General features: G+C 44.4%; 1 protein-coding gene across 1 annotated transcript in view; it reads right to left on the bottom strand.

Moving 5' to 3' along the window:
- IL18RAP (interleukin 18 receptor accessory protein) overlaps nucleotides 1–13,767 on the bottom strand; it is a 30,448-nt gene extending 16,681 nt beyond the window's left edge. Inside the window, exons 1-4 of the mRNA XM_027554773.1 lie at nucleotides 13,472–13,767; nucleotides 7,869–8,039; nucleotides 6,751–7,072; nucleotides 6,142–6,325 (exon numbers count right to left, since the gene is read on the bottom strand). Coding sequence (XP_027410574.1) covers nucleotides 6,142–6,325; nucleotides 6,751–7,072; nucleotides 7,869–7,941 — 579 coding nt within the window. The 5' untranslated portion in view covers nucleotides 7,942–8,039; nucleotides 13,472–13,767. The remainder of the gene's footprint in view (nucleotides 1–6,141; nucleotides 6,326–6,750; nucleotides 7,073–7,868; nucleotides 8,040–13,471) is intronic.
- Between the last annotated feature and the right edge of the window lie 431 nt (nucleotides 13,768–14,198).

Raw genomic sequence — 14,198 nt, 5'->3', positions numbered from 1 at the left:
ACTTCTAGAGAAGATGGTAATATACCTGAAGAACAGAAATTGGTGAAGATGGGTTTTAAATTATATGAGAAAGTAGTACAGAGAAGAGGATGCAGAACTGGAACCAGACTGTAGCTGGGCCATGCGGAAGATGAGTAATTACTAAGTGAGCCTGATTTATTTTAATGAAAAGTAAGTATGGCTGAGTATGTATCACTAAGATTTTATGAGATGGAGGCTTCCTTAGTGGCTCAGTGGTAAAGAATCTGCCTGCCCACACAAGAGTCAAGTGTTCAGTCCCTGATCAGGGAAGATTCCACACACTAAGGGGCAGCTAAGCCGTGCAGCAACTACTGAAGTAACGAGAGAAGCCATAGCAATGAGAAGCCTGCACACCTAAACTAGAGAGTAGCCCCCGTTTGCCTCAACTAGAGAAAAACCTGCACAACACCAAAGACCCAGCATAGCCGAAAATAAGCAAAAATTTAAAAACAAGACTTTATGAGACAGAACTCAAGCAAAACATCAAAGAAAAGAGATAAACCATTTGTCTCAAGACGGATGGGAAGCCCTTCTAATAAAACAATCGTAAATGATCCAAGTAGAAAGAGGTGCCGCTGGGGCCTCATGAGAAATTCTTTGTTTTGCTCAGACATGAAACAGTCATGAACAAAACAGGGAAGGAGAAGAGCGGATCAGCGTGAGTGTATGTAAAGAGCATCAGTGAGTCCTACAGAGAACTGACACCTCTGACACCCTGTGGATGGTAGCGTTGCACAGAGGGTAGGAAGTTGCCGAGGGTTCAGAAGTTTCACAGTGAGAACCATTGAATGGGCCAATGTGTGGACCTTGGAAATAATTTCCAAAACCCCCTCCCTCCCTGGCATCATATCAGCCTTTGGTCTGGCGAGTCTCACCTGCTCCCCAGCTCCCCATGACCCTGGGCTCACAGGATGTCACTGGGTATCAGGGACAAGAAGAATGAGGCCAGAGGAAATGAAAAGAAGTGGCGGTCTATGTGTGAAGATTCCATGGAACTCAGGTTCAGAGAGGATGCAGCAGCCACGTCAGTGCTGTGGTGTGTGAGTGAGGCCATCTTAAACCACCAGTGGAAAAGTCATTTGGGCACAGTCCTACTGGCAGGAGGTCATGGCCGTGTCGTGGGCACCCAAGGCTCAGTGCCCCAAGCCCTTCCAGAAGAGCCTCTCCCACTGCTCTAACTCTGCCTTGGGTCAAAGATTCACTAAAGATTGAACAAAAAACACACTCCCCTTAATATTAGAAAGAATGAATCTCTCAGTCATGTCGACTTTTTGTGACCCCATGGACTGTGGCCTCTGTCCATGGGATTCTCCAGGCAAGAATACTAGAGTGGGTTACCATTCCCTTCTCTAGGGAATCTTCCCAACCTAGGGATTGAACCCAGGTATTCCATATTTCAGGCAGATTCTTTACCCTCTGCACCATCAGGGAAGCCCTCCCAGTGATACTGACTTGGTAAAAAACTTCATTTGGGTTTTTCCACGACATCTCAAAGAAAGATCCAAAGGAACTTTTGGACCAGCTCAATATAACATCATCTCTAGATGAATTCTGTTTATGCCAGTTATTTGTTCTTATATTTTTATTTAGGGCTTCCTTGGTGGCTCAGACGGTAAAGAATCTGCCTGCAATGTGGGAGACCTGGGTTTGATCCCTGGGTCAGGAAGATTCCCTGGAGAAAGGTATGGCAACCCACTCTAGTATTCTTGCTTGGAGAATCCCATGGACAGAGGAGCCTGGTGAGCTACAGTCCAGTCCATTTGAGTTAATTGATTAATTTATCATTAATGTTAAATTTATGATTAATCTATTTATTATTAAATTATTAACCTACATCTCTGATGTCTCTTGCACTGGCAGGTTGTTTCTTTACCACTAGCACCGGGGAAGCCCCGTTTGTCTAATGTCATCACTTTTAGTGATATGCCGCTTCCAGGAGGTCTGTGACTTTCCATGATACCGTGTATGTGTGCGTGTGTGTGTAAGCACAGGTGCACACACACACATGCAATGCATGCACTTCACGCAGTTCATGAAACGTAACCTAAATAACGACCTGTCCAAATCTTTATCAGGATGGATACATGTATGAGTTTGCTGTCCACCTGAAACTATCACAGCATTGTTAATCAGGCATCAGTTCAGTTCAGTTCAGTTCATTCAGTCGCTCAGTCGTGTCTGACTCTTTGTGACCCTATGAATCGCAGCACCCCAGGCCTCCCCGTCCATCACCAACTCCCTGAGTTCACTCAGACTCACGTCCATCGAGTTGGTGATGCCATCCAGCCATCTCATCCTCTGTCGTCCCCTTCTCCTCCTGCCCCCGATCCCTCCCAGCATCAGAGTCTTTTCCAATGAGTCAACTCTTCGCATGAGGTGGCCAAAGTACTGGAGTTTCAGCTTTAGCATCATTCTTCAATACAAAATAAAAACTTTAAAAAAAGATACAATTTTAACAACAGTCATTGTTTGCCTGCTTTTAAGACAGATGCTACATCACCACTGAACACATCCTGACCTTTGAAGCCAAGCCAGAGAAGAAATAAAACTTCCTTTTGTGCATGTCACACGGTGTTAGGGTTTCGTTCGTAAGAGTGGTTTATACAGAAAGCTGTCAACTACCCTGTGGATTGTGCTTACCAGAAAGCAACAAAGCTTTCATTTCAGGGACACGAACATTGAAACTTCAAATGCATTTTCAACTTAAATAACTGGGGACAAGCTTACTTTCCAGGACTGGGAACAGCCACCTTGACATAGTAAGATGTTGATCACCCCAGATGACGGATTCATTTGAACTGTGGGAAGCTTTGTTCTTAAGAGAGAACTGAAAATAATGAACAGAACCACTGACTTTACTTACTACAATTTAGAGGTTATGAAATTTTTTATTTTTGATTCAAGGATGTTCACTTATAATGTTGTGTTAGTTTCTGGTGTACAGCAAACAGTTACACACACACACACACACACACACACACACATACACTATACACGTATGGATGTAAGAGTTGGACTATAAAGAAAGCTGAGCACTGAAGAATTGATGGTTTTGAACTGTGGTGTTGGAGAAGACTCTTGGGAGTCCCTTGGACAGCAAGGAGATCAAACCAGTCAATCATGAAGGAAATCAGTCCTGAATATTTACTGGAAGGACCAATCCTGAAGCTGAAACTCTAATACTTTGGCTACCTGATGCGAAGAACTGACTCATTTGAAAAGACTCTGATGCTTGGAAAGATTGAAGGTGGCAGGAGTAGGGGATGACAGAGGATGAGATGGTTGGATGGCATCACCGACTCAATGGACGTGAGTTTGAGTAAGCTCCAGGAGTTGGTGATGGACAGGGAGGCCTGGCATGCTGTGGTTCATGGGGTCACAAAGAGTCAGACACAACTGAGTGACTGAACTGAACTAATAAAATCTCTCACTGTTTCCATTGTTTCCGCATCTATTTCCCATGAATTGATGGGACCAGATGCCATGATCTTAGTTTTCTGAATGTTTAGCTCTAAGCCAACTTTTTCACGCTCCTCTTTCACTTTCATCAAGAGGCTCTTTAGTTCTTCACTTTCTGCCATAAGGGTGGTGTCATCTGTATACACACACACACACACACACACACACACACATGTATATACATATAATGGAGAAGGCAATGGCAACCCACTCCAGTACTCTGGCCTGGAAAATCCCATGGGCGGAGGAGCCTGGTAGGCTGTAGTCCATGTGGTCGCAAAGAGTCAGACACGACTGAGCAACTTCACTTTCACTTTTCATTTTCATGCATCGGAGAAGGAAATGGCAACCCACTCTAGTGTTCTTGCCTGGAGAATCCCAGGGACGGGGGAGCCTGGTGGGCTGCCATCTATGGTTGCACAGAGTCGGACACAACTGAAGCGACTTAGCAGAAGTATATACATATACATACTCTTTTTCCTATTCTTTTCCATCATGGCTTTTTACAGGATATTGACTATAGGACCTTGTGCTATACAGTAGAAACTTGTTATCTATTTTATGTATAGTCATTTGTATCTGCTAATCCCAAACTCCTAATTTACCCCTCCCCTCCTTTCTCCTTTGGTAGTCATAAGTTTGTTTTCTATGTCTGGGAATCTGTTTCCTTTTCATCAATAAGTTCGTTTTTGTCGTATTTTAGATTCCACATATAAGAGATATCATATGATGCTTGTCTTTCTCTATCTGACTTACTTCACTTAGTGTAACAATCTCCAGGTCCACCCATGTTCCTGCAAATGGCAATGTTCCATTGTTTTTTACAACTGAGTAATATTGTATTGTGTGCATGTGTGTGTGTGCACCACATCTTCTTTATCCATTCACTGGATGGACACTTCCATACCTTGGCTATAGTAAATAGTGCTTCAGTGAACATTGGGATGCCCGTATTTTTCCAAGTTAGAGTTTCGTCTGCACGTGTGCTCAGGAGTGCGGTTGCGAGATGGTATGGCGACTCTGTTTTCCTTCTGAGGAACCTCCATGCACTGCCTATAGTGCTGCACCGACTTCACATTCCCATCCCCAGTGTCGGAGGGTTTCCTTTGCTCCACATTCTCTTCAGCAGTTTCTATTTGTAGACGTTTTAATGAAGGCCATGGTGACCAGTGTGAAATGATACCTCTTTGTAGTCAGGTGTTTCTTAAATTAGGATTTCAATGGGGCAGTATGTTTTCAGTGTCACTTTAAAATATAAAATTGAGGCCTTAAACACACACTCACCCTCCCTGTTCACTTACTTCTACAATGGCCATAACACTGGTTGTCACTGAATCTCAAGAGAATCAAGTGAGGAAATAGCATCTCACCCCACAATAATTTTACCTCCAGGAGTATCTGATGCTGAGTCTGGGAATACAAAAAGCCAACAGGTAGAGACTTCCCTGGTGGCTCAATGGCTAAAACTTTGTGCTCCCAATGCAGAAGGCCCGGGTTTGATCACTGGTCAGGGAACTAGATCCCATAGGCCACAACTAAGCCCCGGTATGGTCAAATAAATAAGTACATTTTTTTAAAGAAATCATAAAAATTATTTGACCAGTGGCAATTTGAAATAATGATTTTACATTAATAAACAGATATATTTGGAAGTCGAATTTAAACTTTCGCATGCTTTCTTAAAGCAAAGTATTGAACTTCAAACAAGCATTACAAGTGTAGGAGGCAATTTAAACTCTCTTCCCAGATTCTGCCACCCCGGGGTCAACTGCCATCAGAAGAGATGCTCATGCAGCATTTGTGTATCTGATAGGACTCAGAGAAACCGTAAGACTCAGTGGAAATGTGAAATGTTTTTGTCATGAAGTTTACTCACACGTCGTTCCTAACTCAGAATCATTTGGGAACTTGTCTTTCCCTAGTTCCTGTTCCCTTTTTGGCTTAACACTGCCCTCCCCCCACCCGCTACTCACCAGTGCGAGACACCTGTCCCCTGGGAGGCCTTGTGTTTGCTGTCTGGTCTGCCCAGATGTGCCCTCTTCAGAAACTACTCTGGTCTCCTGCTGCTTCTAGAAACCCTTCAAGACACACTTGTTGGGTGCACCTTTCACCTTAACCATACCCTTTGCTTTCCAAAGGCAGTGAAGTTGAACAAATCAGGTTTTCTGCATGAGCGAGTGGTCATAAGTTTATGTCTTAACCTCCCATGTCATGGACTTGAGTTTTAGAGGATTTTCTGGCACTGATCAAGAGGGTGGTTCTAATGATTGGGACATCAGACTCTGTGGCTGCTAGGGGATAGACTGCTTTAGGAAGTCAGGTCTTTTCCGTAGACATGAGGCCACGCTTTGGGAAGTTCTGGAGCAGTGGTCCCCAATATTTCGGCACCAGGGGCAGGTTGCATAGAAGACAGTTTCTCCATGGACCAGGGTCGGGGGAGGGGGTGGTTTTGAGATGATTCAAAAACACTACATTTATTGTGCACTTTAGCTCTATCATTATTACATCAGCTCCTCCTCAGATCATCAGGCGTTAGATTCTGGAGGTTGGGGACCCCTGCTCTAGACCTCAGATTCAAACCCATGCTTCTATAATGTACGTAAGGAGCTATTACCATAAAAAAACAAACTCTGGCATCAGATTCAGAGAAGTCATTCTTACCTGGTACCAGGTCACCTCTGGACTTTGTGCATCACTTTGGTGGCTGAGACCTGGGCAGTAAATGGAGCTCACACTACCAAGAAGAAGGTGTTGCTTATGTGAGACAGAACTCTCACAGGACATATTTGTTTGGGGCTTAACTTCCAAGATCATCCGGACACAGCAGGCATTCTCTTGGGGGCTCCTAGGGAAATTAATAAAGTCCCATGAACACAGAAGGTCAATCCAGTCAGTCCTAAGGGAAATCAACCCTGAATATTCATTGGGAGGACTGATGCTGAAGCTGAAGCTCCAATACTGTGACCACCTGATGGGAAGAGCTGACTCATTGGAAAAAAGACCCTGATGCCGGGAAAGATTGAAGGCAGGAGGAGAAGGGGGAAGACAGTGGATGAGATGGTTAGATGGCATCACCGACTCAATGGACATAAATTTGAGGAAACTCTGGGAGATAGTGAAGGACAGGGAAGCCTGGCGTGCTGCAGTCCATGGGGTCACAAAGAGTCGGACACGATTTAGCGACTGAACAACAACATGAACACAGCCGCTATATTCAGATAGTAAAGGACGTGGAGATGTTTGCAGAGAGAAATGCACTTGAGACATTACCTCATCCTAGGTCTACAAATATATAACCCGGCATGATTTATCCCCGTGCTCAGAAAATGAAGGTTGCTCTTCTCCTGGATGACCTGAGGAGCATTCTGAGTGATTTCTACTGCTGGGTCTCCATTCTGAGGCTGTAGGTACCACTGGACATCAGATAGGTTCTTACTGCCACTACAGGGCAGGTATTCAGAAGCTCGGGTGGGTGAGAGTTGACTTCCGTGGTAGAAGTGGGATTTCTGTGGCTCTGGCAAATCACAAAACAAGACAAACTCCTCTCCACACCTTGCAGAGTATGTTCTAAGTGGCTTTTCAGTGATGCAATCTGGAAACCACAATAAGCAAAACAACCCAGAAACACATTAGAAGGTGAAACTCTATAGCGCTGGTGCATATACACTATAAAGAATAAAATAGATATAGAGCGGGAAACAGTTGCACAGCCCAGGAAGCTCAGCTCGGTGCTCTGTGATGACCTAGAGGGGTGGGGTGGGAGGTAGGAGGGAAGTCCAAGAGGGAGGGGATATGTGTGTACATATGGCTGATTTGCGGTGTTGTAAAGCAGAAACGCACACAATATTGTAAAGCAATTACATTCCAATAAAAAAAAAGCAACTCTGTCTTTAAACAGTGACTGGAAAATTGCCTATTCTGTTAAATAAATATTGAAAGTTGTAATTTAAAAAAAAGAATACACTCTAACTTATATTTCCAAAGAGTATATGGTTTCACAAAGAATTAAGCTCCCATGGGTCTTTCTTCTTATTATTTCCCATTTTGTGAGGAAAAGAAGTTCAGGTCTAATTCCCTTCCACTGGTCTTCAGCATCACTAATAGTAATGGAGGTTTCCTGTTAGAGATGGCCAACCCACCTGTAATTCCTCTTCAGTTGCACCGCTGAACACTCAGAGAGGGTAACTGGGCTCCCCATCAATGCTTGGGATCAACTCAAAGCTGTTCAGCCCAATCATGTCTCCCCAAACACGTCACCCCCATTTTAACCGCAGAAAGGAAGTGCTCTGTATAATTATATCATTTTCTCATGTATTACAGAATATCTGTCACTTTTAACTTGGAACATAAGACTCACAGGGTCAGCAGGAAAAGTGAAAACCCCCTACCTGGAGTATTCAATCCTCTAATTCTCCCTCGTGCGACAAGCCAAAGAAGTATCCAGCCCAAAGAGAGCCTCATTCTCCCTGGGTCCCTGTCATCGCCTCAGGACATTGGTTCTGTGGTCAGAGTAGAGGACATTGCCCCTCAGAGCTCCACCCTGAGAATCCTCTTCATTTCTGTAAATCAAGAAATGGGAAATGAAGAAATTGGAACCAGCGATCAAAACGCAAGTCACACAGGAAGCTTTGAAAGGGCAGGTCCTACCCAAGAGCCCTCACATGCCTGCACTCAAGTGGTGTTTTCAGCGGTGTGTGGCAGTCCTGCGTATGTCACTTCTTACTCAACTGAAGGCGGAAGGGCATCTCCGACTCTGGGTCCTGCTTGAATTTATACTCTGTACAGTGTGTTCTTTTGATGCTATTTCTCCCTGGAATACTTTTTTTTTTTCTTTTCTTAAGTTTCTCACCAAATATGTATATTTTCAGGCTTCTCTGGTGGCTCAGACAGTAAAGAATCTGCCTGCCATGCAGGAGACCTGGGTTTGATCCCTGGGTCGAGAAGATTCCCTGGAGAAGGCAATGGCAACCCACTCCAGTACTCGTGCCTGGAGAATCCCATGGACAGAGGAGCCTAGCAGGTTACAGTCCATGGAGTTGCAGAGTCAGACACGACTGAGCGACTTTGACTTCACTTCTAATCACATATATTTTCATGAGCAGCTTAGAAAGAGTTAAGAGAAAGTTTTCCTGAAAAGATGACCCAAGTTGAGTGAAGATGCCAGATTCTTGTTAGGGAAGCGAGGCCTGTAGCTCATGTGTATAAATGAGAATGTCTGTGCTTTGCTGGTTTGTAATAGATGCTAGAGAACAGAGGATGTTTGACTTGTGCCCCAAGTGAAACAGGGAGCATTGTTGCTGGGTGGCATTTCTAAGGATTCTCTGAAGTCTGAAAGGGAAAGAAGGTCACCCAGGGTAGAATGTCAGACCCTGGACTGTGTTCACGGTGGTTTTGTCCATCTTGTTGATAGAGTGGCTGTTGGACGCTTCAAACCATTTGAAAGAGAGGAGAGATGAGGTTGCTGGGTGCACACCCGGGTCCATTCAGGTTGTTGTTCAGTCGCTCAGTCATGTCCAACTCTTTGTGACCCCATGGTTTGTGAGGTAGTTTGAACGTTCTTCGAAGACATTGCCCTTCTTTGGGATTGGAATGAAAACTGGTGTTTTTCAGTCCTGTGGCCACTGCTGAGTTTTCCAAATTTGCTGGCATGTTAAGTGCAGCACTCAAACAGCATCATCTTTTAGGATTTGACATAGCTCAGCTGAAATTCCATCATTCCACTAGCTTTGTTTGTAGTGATGCTTCCTAAGGACCACTTGACTGCACACTCCAGGATGTCTGGCTCTAAGTGAGTAATCACACCATCGTGGTTATCCTGGTCATTAAGGCCTATTTGGCACAGGTCTTCCGTGTATTCTTGCCATTCAGATTGCCATAACAGAAAACCAAAGACCGGGTGATATACCCAAGAGAAACATCTTTCTCAAAATTCTGGGGTCTGGAAAGTCCAAGATCGAGGCACCAGCAGGATCACCTTCTGTGAGGCCTCTTTTCCTGGTTCATAAGTGACACCTTCCCAGCGTCCTCATATGGCCGAAGGGGCTACCCATGTCAGGGAAACAGAACACGGAGACCACCCTGACCTGAAGCACAGAGGAAGTTTGGAGGAAAGACTCGGTATTGACGGTAAAAGCCACAGAGAAGCTGGGCACAAGCAGTACTGGACAGCTTCTGTGCGGCTTGGCCATGGCCCATCAGACCCGCAAGTGTGGAGGGCCTAGGGTGACCGGGACGAGGGAGTCAGAAAGAAAGGTGGGGAGTGGGGCAAGCCACGCCCTCCCCAGGCTACCCTGTGCACAGGAGACAGGACAAGGAAATGTCTCCTCCTGTGCTGACTTCATTCCACCTCGGAGGAGAAGGAGTGGGAGGGGGAGCAGGCCAAATGCAAGTGAGGGTGAGGAGAGAGAGCATGCACCAACTTCTCTGAGGAGGCAGGAAGAGGCAAACCCAGAAAACCACAGAGACATTATCTTGGATGGAGGTGAACAGGGTCATATACAGTGGGAGGTCCCTCCAGATCCGTTTGCCCAGGTGGGACCCGAAGTCAGGATGTTTCCACCCGGCAGCTGATCCGCTGAGAGGAGGGCGTGTTCAGAGAAGAAACGGCTTCACAAGATGGTGGAAGACCTAGGGGGCCAGGGACGGGGACCAGAGTCACCGCCTCACTTTTCCCCAGTGGTAACAATGTGGGGGTGAGAGGTGGCTCTTCTTATCTTCTTACCAAGATTGTAATCAAGGAATAGGGCAGGATAAGTAACTGCCTTTCAAGATGCAGTCTGCCTCCCACCTCTGTTTGCCTTTCCTTTGCCCACAAAGCCACTGAAGGGACAATATCTCCATCTCCAGTCACTGCCTGGAAATAAGTCCTAGAAGCATCTGCCTAGACAACAGGCCTGAGAATGTAACTTCTGTGCTGATAACCTCACCAGACCTCCATCCATGAGATAAAGAGTCCATTCCAAAGCATCAGACGCCAAACCCTGTATGACCTAATATGGCTCCCTCATGACTTATCTTGTGCTTCGTCCCCAGAGAGACCTCCACTGACCACTTGCAGCATGATCAAGTGGTCTACCTCCCTCCCTCTTCCCCACTGCCCCAGCCAGCAGCCATCTCTCTTTTTACTTGCGTGTTGGATTGCTTTGTCTTAGCACTCATTATTGTCTGAAAAACATCTTGTTTTAGAGACTTTCCCCCTAACTAGAATCAAAGCTCCATGCTGGCAGGAACTGAGCCTGTCTCGCAGGCTGCACAGCCTAGGACAAATCTTCGTGCATAAATCATAATCAATTCTATTGTCCAAATAAATGCAGAAGAATTCAGGAGCCAAAACAAATCGATATCGACACTTAACTTGCTGTGTGACTCTAGCTAAGACACTTAGCCTCCTTCTGCATTTCGGGATTTTTTATTTGCAAAATAAACTATTTGGACTGTAATAGCTGTTCTTTCACCTTAGAGCTAGGGGACTCAAACTTCTGGGGATTTGGCTGGGAAACATCCTTTTTTTTTTTAAAGCTCCCTGACTGGGGAAATCATGAGACTCTATGATTTCTAAGATTATCTCAGCTCTAACATTCCATGGTTCCATGATTGAATGACCAATGACCAATCATAGAAAATCGGCTACCACGACACCTGTAAGTCTCCAGTCCTCAGAAATTCCCATCCAAATCTTGAGTGGACAGATGTTCTGTCCATGACAAGCTCACTTGCTGGCATAGGACCTCAGGCTGCCTGGGACTGTCCCTAGGCTATGCCTTTGTCTCTGGGATTGCGTTTCTCAAATGATCTCCATTATGAGAATCACCCAGAATGCTTGTTACAAATTCAGATGTCTGAGCTCTTCAAACCATATTAAATCAGATTCTCAAAGAGAAGAACATTGGGCTCTATCTTATAAACAAGTGTCAGGGGACTTCCCTGGTGGTAAAGTGGACAGGAATCCACCTGTCAATGCAGGGGACAGGGTTTCTATCCCTGGCCTGGGAAGATCCTACATGCTGTGGAGCAACTAAGCTTGTGTGCTACAATTACTGAGCCCACGAGCCTAGAGCCTATGCTGGCAACAAGAGAAGCCACCACAGTGAGAAGCCTGTGCACCGCGATGAAGAGGAGCCGCTGCTCATCGCAACTAGAGAAAAGCCTGCGTGAAACAGTGAAGACCCAGTGCAACCAAAAATAAATAAACGAAAAAACAAACAAGTGTCAGGGACGTCACCGTGACCCAGACAGCGTCCCGGGGCAGTCCTGCTCAAGGGCAAGAATAGAGCCTGGGGAGGTGGGTCTGTGCAAGGGCATGGCAGTTATTGCCAGCACTGCCGTGAACTGAAGGTGAGAGCTGGTCCATTCTGGAAACCCCATCCGTGTGGGATAACTCAATGGGTTTTGTTTGTCAACATCTACCTTTTTGAGATCTTTTAGTTTCTATGAGATGCCTTCCATTCCACCATCACCAAAACACTTCCAAGAATCATAAGGAATTATCCAAGATGCCTTTATCAAACATTTATCATGCACTGAGCAACTTAACCAAACCAGGCTGCAAGTCTGTTCATAAAACAGGAGTAAAACAATAGCCAGGGAGCTCTGAATCTAATGGGGTCCTGACCTTTTACATACTTTCTGCTCACACTTGGGAAGGTGGCTGTTGTCTTTCTGGTTTTACTGATGGACAACCAAGGCTCACATTGCTTGAAGAGTGGACCCCACTATTAATGATAATTGCACATCTTAGAAATATTAGAAGAGCAATTTGTGTCCATATGAAGAGGGTCTCAGAGACTCTAATTTTCCTATCACCATATGTCATCATCTCAGAGGAGCAGATGAGAGGGGGCTTCCCTGGTTGTCCAGTGGCTAAGACTGTATGCTCCCAATACAGAAGGCCTGGGTTCCATTCCTAGTCAGGGAACCAGATCCCACATGCCTCAACTAAGTAGGAGTCTGTATGCCACACTAGGAATCCTGCAAGCTGCCACTAAGACCTGGCACAGCCAAATAAATAAAATTTTTAAGTGGAAATGAGAGTCACAGGGTGACTTCAAGTATCTGAATGGTCTCTTCTCCAAAACAGCTTCCATACCTGCTTTCCATATTTCCTTTGTCAGAGGTTGACGATCCCTCCCCTCTGCCCAATCAGTTGGTCAAGACTACGCTTTCAATATCTTTGGTTGATGATGAACTATTCTTTTGCTGATCCAGGCTTTTGGTGGGAGAATAAGAAGAGGAAAGGCAGGCATCAACAAAGAATCTGAAACTCAAGTAGGGGAATCCCACCGTCAAAGACAATTTCCCGCGGGATCATCGGTGACTATACACAGAGAACACAGGTACATGTAGACATCTGATCTGGTGTAATAGCAACCATTTAATTCAACTACTATAATTATGGTTCTCACATAATCCATGGTAGCTTTATATACCATTGTCTAGGAATTACAGAAGGTCAAGAGTATAGCTGGATCCAGTGGCTAAGACGCTGAGCTCCCAAAGCAGGGGGCCTGGGATTCAATCCCACAGGCCAATCCCTGGCATTGATCTAGGCTAGGGAACTAGATCCCACATGCTGCAACTAAAGATCTCATTCATGTGCCACAACTAGAACCTGGTGCAGCCAAACAAATAATTTATTTTAAAGAGTGTAGCTCACACTCTCAGAGATCTTAAGGTGGTCAAGTCAAGACAAGCATTGAAATTCAGCAACCACCTTAAATCCCTCTACTCTCCAGCTTTCCCACAACATACTTGAAGCTTTATAGAAAGGCTTATTTGGTAACCACAAGTTTTTTAAAAACGTGAAGCCTCCATATATAGAGAGGTATAAAATTTGCTAGTTCAATACCACACCTATCAGTATAAAATAGTTTAGGAAAAGGAACTGCATTAGCAACCCATCCTGAAAATGTTTCAAGTTCTTTTCTCAACTTATATTTGCTGGTTAGGAAATCTAGTGGAAAAAAATGTACTTCTAGTGAAAAATATGTCTTACCTGTACTTCCTGTCCTTAAGCCACTGAAAAGGAGGAAGGAACTTCAAGGCTTTATTTCAGTGACTGCCGGCTTTTCTGTCTGATGAAGAAATGTGAGCATATCCATTTTGAAAGAGGAATACAGTATGTCATCCTGCCCAGAGAGATACATTTAACTCACATAAGTTTAGAAATAATAAGCTAAAACTGGAGAGAAAAAAAAAGGAAAATCTTTTACTAAAGGAAAATGACCATTGACATTGTCAAATTCATGATCATAAAGAGAAAAATCAAATGAACTGCCTCTATCAGTAGAAGGAAATGACCGAAAGATGAAGCATCTAAAATTCTCTCCAGACCAACCTCCTTGACTAGATGAGGTTTGCGGTTAGGTTTAGTTGAAAGAGTGAGTAAGCCTACTTCCTTTACAGGAATTTCCTGTACAGATTATTAGCATTCAACTCAATTTCTCAACTGTGGGTTTTGGGTTTTTCTATTTTGTTTTGTAAAACTCCCCAAAATGTAGCCTTTATGATATAATCTAAAGCTTCTCTTGTGATTAACTTTTTTAATTCTGCAAAAGAAAAAAAAAACTCTATCAACATTTATTTGAAACAATAATTTATTTATATAGACATGGAAATGAATTTAAAGTCTAAAATCACCAAGGTTTTTTGGTGCCTATTTTTATTAAGGAAAGATTCAAAATATAACATATAATTAAGAACAGCCCGTGTGGCGTGTGCTC

The sequence above is a fragment of the Bos indicus x Bos taurus genome, chromosome 11 (genome assembly GCF_003369695.1).
Source record: "Bos indicus x Bos taurus breed Angus x Brahman F1 hybrid chromosome 11, Bos_hybrid_MaternalHap_v2.0, whole genome shotgun sequence".
Classification (NCBI taxonomy): Eukaryota; Metazoa; Chordata; class Mammalia; order Artiodactyla; family Bovidae; genus Bos; species Bos indicus x Bos taurus.
Note: the sequence above shows the minus strand (reverse complement) of the source record. Positions and strands in the feature narration are given on the sequence as shown.